The 13,084-nt window shown below is 37.4% G+C and overlaps 1 protein-coding gene across 1 annotated transcript; it reads right to left on the bottom strand.

Annotated features, from left to right (window-relative positions):
- Positions 1 to 10,949: 10,949 nt before the first annotated feature.
- Positions 10,950 to 12,441, bottom strand: LOC142537297 (uncharacterized). The gene is made up of 4 exons (XM_075642841.1): positions 12,303 to 12,441; positions 12,051 to 12,213; positions 11,534 to 11,639; positions 10,950 to 11,235 (listed from the first exon to the last, which is right to left on the bottom strand). The coding sequence occupies exons 2-4, from the start codon at positions 12,084 to 12,086 to the stop codon at positions 11,066 to 11,068; spliced, it is 312 nt and encodes a 103-aa protein (XP_075498956.1). The 5' UTR covers positions 12,087 to 12,213; positions 12,303 to 12,441; the 3' UTR covers positions 10,950 to 11,065.
- Between the last annotated feature and the right edge of the window lie 643 nt (positions 12,442 to 13,084).

The following is a 13,084-nucleotide window of genomic DNA, read 5'->3' as shown; positions in this document are numbered from 1 at the left end:
CTTGGAGGGACTGTTCTTTAAATTTAATTTTTTTAAAATTTATCCAGAATTTTTTTTAAAAAAAAAAAACATAGGCCAACTGCTGAATCTAAAAGGTCGTCCACTTGACCAATGACCACTAAACAATTTCGTATCTTTCTTTATATTTCTTGTGTAATACAATATAAATATTTTTCCATAGGTTTTTTGTGAGACGATCTCACGAATTTTTATCCGTGAAACGAGTCAATCCTACCGATATTCAGCATAAAAAGTAATACTCTTAGCATAAAAAATAATAATTTTTCATGGATGACCCAAATAAGATATCCGTCTCACAAAAAACGACCCGCGAGACCGTCTCACATAAATTTTTACCATTCTCCTTTACTCTTTCTTGGGAGTACAGATTTCTAATTCCGCTGGGTGAATATGACCAAAAAGGTACAAAAATTTGTGTTGATATCCGTAATCTTCGCTTAATTTAATATATGTGTTGGAGGAAACAAAAGTTCTGAGAAAATGAGTTAATTAATTGTAATACTCGAGAAATAAAATAAAGTGACAGAATTAAAACTTAATTGATTAATAAACCAATTTTATATTCATAGAATACACATATCTCAACCTCAAATTTAGGTGTGGAAAAATTTTGTGGAATACAATGATATTTTATATACATTTTTATTTAATTTAAATTTATAAAAATGACCTCACTGCTCCTATCGTCCGTTAATGAGATGCCACAAAATTATCCTCAAGATGCATTAAATGGATTGTGTTGGGTGCAATAATTGTCCCTGCTTAGTAGAGCGATCGAATCGTGGTGCTTGAGGTGCTGTGCGGTTTAAAAGATTTGAGTTGCACTGTTACCACCAGCTATAGCTTTTGGTAAAACGGTAAGCACTCGGTCCTACAATTGGTATTAGAGCCAAGGTCACGGGTTCGATTCACATTGATTGCAAGAAGTGCAATTATTGGGAGGGAGATTGTTGGCTGCAATAATTGTCCCTACTTGATAGAGCGATCGAATCGTGGTGCTTGAGCTGTTGTGCGGTTTAAAAGATTTGAGCTGCACCATTACCTCCAGCTGTAGCTTTTGGTAAAGCAGTAAGCACTCGATCCTACAAATTGACATAAAAAAATAATAGTAATAATAATCTTATTCCAAGGATCACTTTTATTTATTAATTATTTTGCAACTATGCAAATACTGAATTGAATAATTTCATTTTAAGTATAATAATAAAATCGAAATAATATGTGGCCGATTTTTACCAGACCCTACTGTGGCAAAGACACACACGTGCTTCAACAACCCGTTAACACAAGTCTCACTCTGCCGCGCTCCTCTTTCTATTAGGTCGAAATACTTCAAAAAACTAAAGGGATTGAAGACGTGACAAAATTTCCCATCAACATCCATTGTTAAAGTGCACATAGATCATGCAACTTGAACTAATTGATCGATGATCGAGAGGAACGAAGATGAACAGAAAATGGTTCTTGGCTCAAAAGTGAGAGAAATATTTATTCGAGATAGTTTATTATGCACATGGTGGGTCTATTTATACATGTACAAGAAGTAAGTAAAGTCAACTAACTAGTCAACAATGTAGTCTAACAACTAATGAACCAACAGTAGGCTAATCAGATTACAGTGTGTAACTGTTGGAGTTAATATTTTAGGACTAACTATTTCAAAGTACTGTTAGAATAAATACCAATAAATTCAGGATTGTTTGTTTCTTGACTTTTTCAATAGCCGTGGCCCTCAAATAAATTTGTGAACTGTTTTTTCTCTCCTTTCAGTTAGAGTTGTATGGCTATATAAGCCTTGTTATCAATAAAATCAATCAGGAATTTGCTTACATTTCCGTAACATTTCTATTAAGCCTTACAAATTGGTATCAGAGCCTCGTTGAGAGGCCTGACCGTGAGATTTCAGAGTGTAGTTAGGAACTGCAGTATCCTAATCTAAGAGAGCAAAACACTTGAGAGTAAGAGTGAAACACTTAGGGAGTGATTGAGAAATGGCAGCATAAGGAAACATTGGTTTTGCTCAACCTAGCATTCCTAAGTTCGATGGAGATTATGACCACTGGAGTATGCTAATGGAAAACTTTTTGCGATCTAAGGAATACTGGAATCTCATCGAAATTGGTTACTCTGAACCTGGAGAAACAGAAGTTTTGACAGCCGCACAGAAAAAGACATTGGATATCTTAAGCTCAAGGATTTAAAGGTGAAAAACTATCTCTTTCAGTCAATTGACAAGTTAATTTTGAAAACCATCCTTCAAAAGGACACGTCCAAACAAATTTGGGAGTCAATGAAGAGAAAGTTTCAAGGAAATGCAAAGGTTCAACGTGCACAACTCCAAGCACTTCATCGAGATTTTGAAATTTTGGAAATGCAGGTTGGAGAATCGGTTTCCGACTACTTCTCAAGAGTGATGCTGGTTGCTAATAACATGAGAAACTATGGAAAAGACATGCCAGATGTCAAAGTGGTGGAGAAAATTCTACGGTCCTTAACAGAACAGTTCAACTACATTGTATGTTCTATTGAGGAGTCAAAGGACATGGATTCTCTCACTGTTGATGAGCTGCAGAGCTCCTTGATTGTGCATGAACAGAAGTTTCGAAGGAAAAATGGAGAAGATCATGCTTTGAAAGTAAGTACGGGGGAGAAGTTTCCTACACGAGGAAGAGGTAAAAGCACATTTAGAGGACGAGGTAGAGGAAGAGGAAGACAAAGTTTCGATCGAGCCACGATTGAATGCTATAAATGTCAAAAACTCGGTCATTATCAATATGAATGTCCTGCCTTGGACAAGGAGGCAAATTATGCTGAGTTAGATGAACAAGAAAAGCTCTTGTTGATGTCATATGTAGAGATGAACAACACAAAAAAGGAAGAGGTCTGGTTCTTGGACTCGGGATGCTCAAATCACATGTGTGGAGATAATTCAGTATTTCATGAGATGGATGACACCTTTAGACATGTGGTAAAACTTGGAAATGACACTAAAATGAATGTACTCGGAAAGGGAAGTGTGAAGTTGATGGTGTGTGGAGTAACTCATGTAGTCATTGAAGTTTATTATATACCTGAACTCAAGAATAATCTTTTGAGTATAGGTAAACTACAGGAGAGAGGCTTGACCATACTATTTCAATCAGGAATGTGTCGAATATATCATCCTCAAAAGGGTCTGATTATTCAGACAAACATGACAGCAAACAGAATGTTCGTTTTGTTGTCTCAAAAGAAATCATGCTTCAACACCACAACACAAGACACAACTCACCTATGGCATTGTAGATATGCTCATCTCAGCCACAAGGGACTAACTCTGTTGCAATCAAATGGTATTGTTACTGGACTACCCCAATTACCAGTTTCCTCTGTTGTGTGTTCCGATTGCATGAAGGGCAAACAACATCGTGATCCAATTCCAAAGAAAAGCAAGTGGAGAGCAACTCAAAAATTACAATTGGTTCATGCAGACATATGTGGCCCTATTATTCCTGCTTCCAACAGTAAAAAGAGGTACATATTATGCTTCATAGATGATTTCTCTAGAAAAGCATGGATATATTTTTTATCAGAAAAATCAGAAGCATTTTATCTCTTCAAGTGTTTCAAAGTGTTCGTGGAAAAGGAAATTGGTTTGCCTATTAAGTGTTTGCGTACAGATAGGGGAGGAGAATTTAACTCTATGGATTTTAACAAATTTTGCAAGCGGAATGGGATAAGAAGGCAGTTAACTATGGCTTACACTCCGCAGCAAAATGGAGTAGCCGAACGCAAGAATCGAACGATAATGAACCTTGTGAGATCAATGTTATCAGAAAAAAAGATGACTAAGACTTTCTGGCCTGAAGCAGTGAGATGGGCAGTGTATGTTTTGAACCGATCACCTACACTAGCTGTTAAGGAAATGACTCCAGAAGAGGCTTGGAGTGGAGAAAAACCATCAGTGGAGCACTTCAAAGTATTTGGATGTATTGGGCATGTCCATATTCCAGATGCTAAGAGGACGAAACTCGAAGATAAGAGCATGAAATGTGTACTTCTTGGTATTAGTGATGAGTCAAAAGGGTACAGATTGTATGATCCTATTACAAAAAAAAATATTTTGAGTCGAGATGTGTTTTTTGAAGAAGAAAGTCAATGGAATTGGGATGCAGGCTACGAAAAGGACCTGTCAATAGATTTAGAATGGAAAGATAGTGAAAGTACTACCCATGATGAAGAAGAATGTGAAGAAAATACAGAAGAGGAAGAAGATGAATTTGATGAAACCGAAGATGCACATGTTTCCTCAAGTACCAGTGATGAAGTAGGCATGAATGCCAGGGTGAACAGAATTAGACATCCTCCTATGTGGATGAGAGACTATGTTTCATGTGAAGGTCTATTAGAAGAAATGAATATGGCACTTATTGTATCTTTAGATCCAGTGAATTTCGAGGAAGCTGTGGAAAGTCTGAAATGGAGATTGGCCATGGATGAAGAAATTAATTCTATTGAAAAAAATCAAACATGGAAGTTAGTAGATTTACCAGCTGGGGCAAAAAAAATATGAGTGAAATGGGTCTACAAAACTAAACTGAATGAGCTCGGAGAAGTTGACAAATATAAAGCAAGGTTGGTGGTTAAAGGTTATCCCAACAACATGGAGTAGATTATACAGAGGTGTACGCACCTGTAGCAAGAATGGACACTATGAGGATGATCATAGCACTTTCTGCAAACAAAGGCTGGAAGCTTTACCAACTAGATGTCAAATCTGCATTTTTATATGGAGAGCTAAGCGAGGAAGTTTATGTGGAGCAACCGAAGGGGTACGAAAAGAAGGGAAATGAGCAGAAAGTGTACAAACTGTATAAGGCGCTTTACGGACTAAAACAAGCCCCAAGAGCTTGGTTTAGTCGGATTGAATCTTATTTCATTAAGGAGGGCTTTCAAGCAAGTCACAATGAACACACTTTATTTATCAAACGAAGCAATGAAGGTAAGATTCTCATTGTGAGTATTTATGTTGATGATCTTTTGTTCACTGGTAATGATGCAGATATGATAATTGAATTCAAATGTTCAATGAAGAAAGAGTTTGATATGACTGACTTGGGAAAAATGAGATTTTTCCTTGGAATAGAATTTCTACAGAAGACAAAAGGCATTTTTATTTGTCAAAGGAAATATGCAGCAGAAGTGTTGGATCGTTTTGGGATGAAGGAAAGCAATGCAGTATGTAATCCCATGGTTCCGGGGTATAAATTATGCAGAGATGAGAAAGGAGTCAAAGTGGATGAGACTTATTTCAAACAGATTGTGGGAAGCCTCATGTATCTCACAGCCACACGACCTGATCTCATGTTTGTTGTAAGTCTGATTAGTCGATTTATGGCCAATCCAACTGAGTTGCTCTTCCAAGCAGCAAAAAGGACCTTAAGGTATTTGAAAGGAACCATGAATTATGGAATCTTCTACAAGAAGGGAGGAGCAGAAAACTTGTTGGCTTTTACAGATAGTGATTATGCAGGAGATATGAAAGATCGTAAAAGTACTTCTGGCTACGTGTTTATGATGAGTGAGGGTGCAGTAGCTTGGTCATCTAGAAAGCAGCCCAATCTCACTTTATCAACTACTGAGGCGGAGTTTGTGGCAGCAACAGCTTGTGCATGCCAAGCTGTTTGGATGAGGAATGTTTTGAAAGAACTTGGTTATCTACAAGAAGAAAGCACCATGGTGATGTGTGACAACAATTCTGCCATCAAGTTATCAAAAAATCCAGTCTTACATGGTCGGTCCATACACATAGATGTGCGATTTCACTTTCTCAGAGATATTACAAAGGAAGGAGTTGTTGATCTGGTTTATTGTGGAACTCAAAATCAAGTTGCTGATCTGATGACAAAGCCGCTAAAATTGGGAGATTTCCAAAAGTTCCGTGAAGAACTTGGAGTGTGCACTGTTCCTGAGATGAACTAATTGCATTATCAATAACAATAAGTTCAAGGGAGGAATTGTTGGAGTTAATATTTTAGGACTAACTATTTCAAAGTACTGTTAGAATAAATACCAATAATTCAGGATTGTTTGTTTCTTGACTTTTTCAATAGCCGTGGCCCTCAAATAAATTTGTGGACTGTTTTTTCTCTCCTTTCAGTTAGAGTTGTATGGCTATATAAGCCTTGTTATCAATAAAATCAATCAGGAATTTGCTTACATTTTTGTAACATTTCTATTAAGCCTTACAGTAACATCCCTCCTCAAGCTTGGAGTATATTGAGCAAACCAAGCTTGGACATCAGAAAACGATGTTGATCAGAGCCCAATGCCTTAGTAAACACATCGGCGAGTTGACAGTGTGTAGAAACATGAGATGTAGCAACGGCGTGATCACGAATTTTGTCACGAATGAAGTGACAATTAACCTCGATATGTTTTGTACGTTCATGATATAATGGATTAGTAGCGATGTGGAGAGCCGCCTGATTATCACAATGAAGCATAGTAGGGCTGCTAAAAGAAAGACCCATGTCTGTTAGGAGGCTACGCAACCATACGATTTCACACGCAGTGAAGGCCATTGATCTATATTCGGCTTCCGCAGAAGATCGAGAAACCGTGCTTTGTTTCTTGGAATTCCATGAGATCGGAGACTTACCAAGTTTAATAAAATACCCAGAAATAGACTTACGACTCATGGGACAAGATGCCCAGTCCGAATCACAATAAGCAGACAAGTTAAAGTCACAGGAAGCTGATAAGAAAATACCCATTCCAGGAGATCCTTTCAGATAGCCAATAACTCGTTGTGCTGCACGCATTTGAGATGATTTTGGAGCTTGCATAAATTGACTGAGATGCTGGACAGCAAAACAGATGTCAGGATGGGTAATGGTGAGATAAATGAGGCGCCCAATAAGCCGTTGAAAAACAGTAGGATCGGGGAGAAGGGGGTCAGTGGCAGCGGGAGAGTGCATGGTGGCTAAGCTCGCATCAAAAACAGAAGAAGTTAACTTGAGGTGTTGTTCCATCGGAGTAGAAAATGGCTTACAACCAGCCATGCCAGTATCTGAAATCAATTCCAGGGCATATTTACGTTGATTCAAACAAATCCCTTGCATAGACCGAGCAACCTCGAGCCCCAAAAAATACTTGAGAGGACCAAGATCCTTGATAGCAAACTTGGAATGAAGATAAGACTTCAATGCAACAATAGACTCATGATCATTGCCGGAAATAACAATGTCATCCACATAAACCAAAAGGATGGTAATATGGGAAGCACGTCGCTTGATGAATAGGGAGTGATCATGCACCGACTGTGTAAAATCATATTGAATCATCACAGAACAAAACTTCGAATTCCATTGACGAGAAGTTTGTTTTAACCCATATAAAGACTTCAATAATTTGCAAGAAAAATTCTTTTTTTTCCGTTCAAAACCGGGAGGAATTGACATATATATATCCTCGGTGAGATCACCCTGTAAGAAGGTATTAGTGACGTCCATCTGATATAAAGGCCATCGTTTGGCAGCATGGATTGACAAGAGGCATCGAACCGTGACTATTTTTGCAACAGGGGAAAAAGTGTCATGATAATCTATCCCATATTGTTGAGTATACCCTTTAGCCACAAGTCGTGCTTTGAATTTGTTAACACTTCCATCCGCATTATACTTAATCTTATAAACCCAACGACAGTCAATAGGTTTCTTGTCCGGAGGAAGTGGCACAATTGCCCAAGTTTTGTTGGCCTCAAGGGCTTCAATCTCAGCCGCCATAGCCTGCTGCCATCGTGGATCAGAAGAAGCCTCTTTAAAGGAGGTGGGTTCGGAAAATTGAGAGATGGAAGCAAGATATGAGTGATGAGGTGCAGAAATGTTAGTGTAACCAAGAAATTTGGATAAGGCATAAGGTTTGTTGGAAGAAGATGGGCTGGAGACAGTAGAGCAAACAAAATCTCTAGTCCAATTGGGTGGTTTAGACTGTCTGATTGAACGCCGAGGTTCTAGAAGATTAGAAGAAATGGGTGGTGAGCTAGATAATGGGATGGACAGTGGGAGAGATTGAACATCTTCTTCAAAATTCATGGTTGCAGAAGGTGGAAATAAGGTAGAAGATGTAGAGATGTTTGCAAAAAGAAATATATGTTCATGAAACACCACGTCCCGTGATACAAGGAATTTGTTAGTGGTAGGATCAAGAAGCTTGAAGCCTTTTTGGTGAGGTGGGTAACCAATGAAAACATATGGCTTAGCACGAACATCAAACTTGTTAGTTGGTCGAAGGTTTTTGGCAAAACAAAGACAACCAAACACTTTAATGTGATCAAAGGAAGGGACTTTATTGAAAAGTGCTTCAAAAGGTGTTTTATTTTCAAGGAGGGGAGTTGGGGTGCGATTGATCAAGTATGCGGCATGTAGAATGCATTCACCCCAATAAACATCAGGTATGGATCCTTGAAATTTGAGAGCACGAGCCACATTAAGGATATGACGGTGTTTGCGCTCAACTATCCCATTTTGTTGTGGTGTATAGGGACATGAACTTTGATGAATGACACCAAGAGTATTGAAGAAATCATTACAGTCTTTGTTAAAAAATTCGGAACCATTGTCCGAACGAACATGCTGAATTTGGGTATGGAAGTGAGTTGACACAAAGGCAAAAAATTGTTTCAAGATACGAAGAGTGTCTGTTTTAAACTGCATCAAGAATACCCATACGCATCTCGAAAAATCATCAACTAAAGTAAAAAAATATTGAGCACCTTCATGAGTGGGGTTGCGATGAGGACCCCATATGTCCATGTGAACAAGATGAAAAATATTCTCGACAGATGGAAATACCTTTCTGGTTTGTTTAGCCTTTGGACATATATCAGAGTGTTTTGTAAGGTGATTTTGTGTAATAAAGGGTAGGCATCTCAGTCGTGCAACAGACATGTGACCAAATCTTTTATGACAAAGATCAATATTATTATTAAGAGACGAAGAAACATTACAAGCTGGTAAGTTTTTGGTTGAAGAAGAAACTTGAGTACAAGAAGGATCAGTGAGTTGATTATTTTGCACAACTAATGAGGAAGGATTGACAAGGTAATACAAGCCATCTTTCATTCTACCAATCCCCATTATCTTCCTAGTCAAGAGTTCCTGAAACAAACAGAAGATTGGGTAGAACACCACACAACACTGGTTATCTTTGGTGAATTGAGATATGTATAGAAGATTGAATTTGAAATCAGGGACGTGAAGAACATTTGGCAATGTACAAGAGGATGATAATGGAATTGAACCAGTGGAAAGTATGGGGGTAGAATTACCATTGGGGAGACGAACTGATCCAGTGGACGCAGGGCATGGTTGAGGATTTTGAAGGCCAGTAGAAGTACCTGAAATATGAGCATTTGCACCACTATCCAATATCCAATCATTAGCAGCAGAAATAGACATCAAGCTTGTAACTGTACCTGCTAAATTTGCTGAATGTTCTTGCGGAATATTAGAGTTCTCAAGCAATTGAAGTATCTGTGCATATTGAGCAGGTGTAAAGGTGATTCCCGAAGCATCAGTAGTTGTAGCAGATGTATCACTGACTATGTTGTGGGCAAACACTCGCGGAGGCCTGAAAATTCCCTTAGTACCTTTGGTTTGAGGAAACTTTTTGTGTAGTTTATGTCCCGGTGGGTAACCAATCAATCGAAAACAATTTTCTTTCAAATGGCCTGGCATTGAGCAGTGCTCGCATTTGATGCCAGATTGCTTGAAGGATGAAGAATAAAAGAATGCTGTTGGAGCATCGGCTATTGGTTGGAATGTCATCACCTGCCTATGTGATTCTTCTTGACTAACCAGAGAATATGCTTGACTAACAGAAGGAAGTGGACTCATGAGAAGAATCTGACTTCGAATTGGACCATAACTATCATTGAGCCCCATAAGAAATTGGATCAGCCGTTGTTGTTGCTCGTATTCAACATAAGATCTAGACGTAGGGCATTCGCACGAAGGGGAAGTGACCAGTGAGGCTAACTCATCCCATAATTGTTTAAGCTTCGAAAAATAAACTGAAATTGTGCTTGATCCCTGTGATAATCGAACAATATCACGATGAATGGCATATATGCGTGAACCACAAATTTTGTCAAACCGTTCCTTTAAATCCGCCCAAACAATGAAGGCATCTTTCGCATAAACAAGCCTACAGAAAATCTCCTTGGATATGGAAGAAAAAATCCATGACAAAACAACTGCATTGCAACGCTCTCATTGATAAAGAGATGGAGAATTGGCAGCAGGTTTTCGATACGTACCGTCGACAAAACCGAGTTTATTGCTCTACTCCAAATGCCATAATTCTCTGATCCAATTAGTGGATCAACAACAAGAGAAACTCCTGGGACATCGGATGGATGCAAATACAGAGGATCATTAAAGCTAAAATTGGAGATCTGAGCCGCCATACTTGCACGAACATAGATCCAGTGGATTTACGCAGATACACTTCCTACTACACGAAAATCAATCAATTGAAAAAAATGCTCTGATATCATGTTAAAGTGCACATAGATCATGCAACTTGAACTAATTGATCGATGATCGAGAGGAACGAAGATGAACAGAAAATGGTTCTTTAGTTCAGAAGTGAGAGAAATATTTATTCGAGAGAGTTTATTTTGCACATGGTGGGTCTATTTATACATGTACAAGAAGTAAGTAAAGTCAACTAACTAGTCAACAATGTAGTCTAACAACTAATGAACTAACAGTATGCTAATCATATCACAGTGTGTAACATCCATTATATTATTTTTTTAGTAGATAATTTAAATATTCAAAAAGATTCTTGAAATTTTGAACATTACCACAGTTATAAATTTCATCCGTAAAAACAAACGACAGAAAAAAAAAAAAAAAAAGCAAGTAAAAAATGACATATATATATGAAATCGATAGCCTAAATCAAAAGTTGGGATTCAATTATTCTTCAACGATTTACAAACTAGAATTTGATATTTGGTCATTAGCAGTAAATTCCAGCTTAAGACAACGTTGTACTAATGTTCTCGATCGACTCGTTCCCCATCTTTTGTTTCTTTCTCAGAAGAATCCAATAGTATGTCGTGGAGCCTCCGAGTTGTCTCTGTTACTTCAGATGTGTTTTCCTCTCTTTTCTTGGTGTAGGCTTCAAAAAACTCTTTATTCTCTTTCTCTAGCTCCTTCCACACTACAATATTTTAAAACACGTTTTTTGTATTTATTATTATTTTGTTCAACAACACATATGGTCATTTGATGCCATTCACATCTTCTACTTTCATATTTTGTTTTATTGTAAAGTGTAGAGCTTCACCTCGAAAAATCAGGAAAAATATAAATAAATTTAATTATAAGATTGTAATATGACAGATACGACGTAGTTGCTATAAGAAATTAATTTCTCATGGGTTCGCCCGCCGTATAATGTGCTCTCACCACATTGTGCATTTTAAATAATATATAAATTTGAAAAATAAAGTATTAACCTGTGGAAGTAATGACTGGCTGGATATTTGCATGTTTGGAGAGCGCTTCCATGCATTCTTCTTTGCTCATGTTGAAAGTTATGCACTTCTCTATCAAGTGCTGTACCTGTCTTAATTTGAACCCCAATCAATTTTCTACACAAATGATATATATATATATATATATAATATATATATATATATATATATGATAATAATGAAATTATATTATTTGTACTTTAATTTGCCCGGAACGCAGCTTGGGGCATAATAACGAACAAATTTCATAATTTATATATATGTGTATATATATATATATATATTCATTAATATATATATATATATAGTACAAATAATATAATTTCATTATTATCATCATAATGAAGATATAACAAATAATATAATATAAAAGACCACATGAGAAATAAGTACTGATCCACCAAATTTAAATTTGTGAGAAAAGCAAATCTGAATATATATTTTAGTTTTTCTTTGAACTTCATAATCCCATCAAATACAAAGAAAAAGAGTAGCTTACCGTGTGGATGTATTGAGCAGAAGAGTCTGATGCCATGATCGAGTTCTTGCACAAAATTTTAATCAAATCTTTTTCTTGTTCGAGATCGAGAAGAGGGGTTGGTGAGAAAATTTAGAAGAATCGGAAATGATGGGGTTACAAAAATTAAAATACCTCCAAAAACCTGCATTAATGGAATCCTAGATGTTGAAAACGTTGGAACATGAAAACAAAGAATGAACGATGATGTTGACATTATATATTGTTTCATACATAATAGACAGGAACGAAGCCATGATAGGGCCCACCGCATTTGTTGAGAATACTATATTTAATGAAAGTTGATCTTGTTGAAATTCGGAAAGGCAGGTAGGAGGTGGAATCTTTGTTGGCGGAATTTGGATCGCAACTTCGAAATCTGGACGTACAAACAAGAACGTTAGAAGGGGGCGAAAGGTTATTTTGGTGTAGCTGTTCCGATGCTCAGATCAGAGAATATAAAACTTAGAGAGATGTGTGTGTCAGAGAGAATGAATATATGAATGAATAAACAATTAATAAAACTTGCTGTTTATAGGAGAATAATAAAATCCTGATTTGGTAGGTTTAGATTATCAGAATTTAGGATGAAATTAGATTAAATTTTCGCGGGCTTTGTTTTTTTGGGTTTTATTTCTGTGGGCTACCCATTAATGTATGAGTGAGAGCTCTCCTAGACAGGAGCCCGTCAATAGCCTGGACCAGGTGGAGCTCGGCCGAGAGAATCCCAATCGACATGCCACCATGATATGGGAGGTCGGCTACCTCTTTTCTGATTGAGGAGATTACGAGCGTTTGGAAGATCGGCCTAAATCTCTCACAAACTTCGCGTGAATGAGATGACCTGACAGGGTCTGTCATGAAAATTACCTTCCGAGATTAGTTTTTGTATATTTTGGTTTTTTTTTTTAAGCTATCGAAAGTGGGCCGGAGTATAAAAAGAAATGATAAGGGTGGTGACCAGAGCAGTAGTCCCACGTGGGAGCTGATAGCTGATTGGTTGGGAGGAGATTGGG

The sequence above is a fragment of the Primulina tabacum genome, chromosome 2 (genome assembly GCF_025594145.1).
Source record: "Primulina tabacum isolate GXHZ01 chromosome 2, ASM2559414v2, whole genome shotgun sequence".
NCBI lineage: Eukaryota > Viridiplantae > Streptophyta > Magnoliopsida > Lamiales > Gesneriaceae > Primulina > Primulina tabacum.
This window is presented reverse-complemented; position numbering and strand designations above follow the sequence as displayed.

Bases quoted from the DNA above. Each gene is read 5' to 3' on its own strand.
- LOC142537297 (XM_075642841.1), bottom strand. From the start codon at position 12,086: ATGGCATCAGACTCTTCTGCTCAATACATCCACACG. The intron at 11,640-12,050 runs GTAAGCTACTCT...AAATTAAGACAG, and splicing joins CTGCTCAATACATCCACACG to GTACAGCACTTGATAGAGAA. The intron at 11,236-11,533 runs GTTAATACTTTA...AAAATATTGTAG, and splicing joins GCCAGTCATTACTTCCACAG to TGTGGAAGGAGCTAGAGAAA.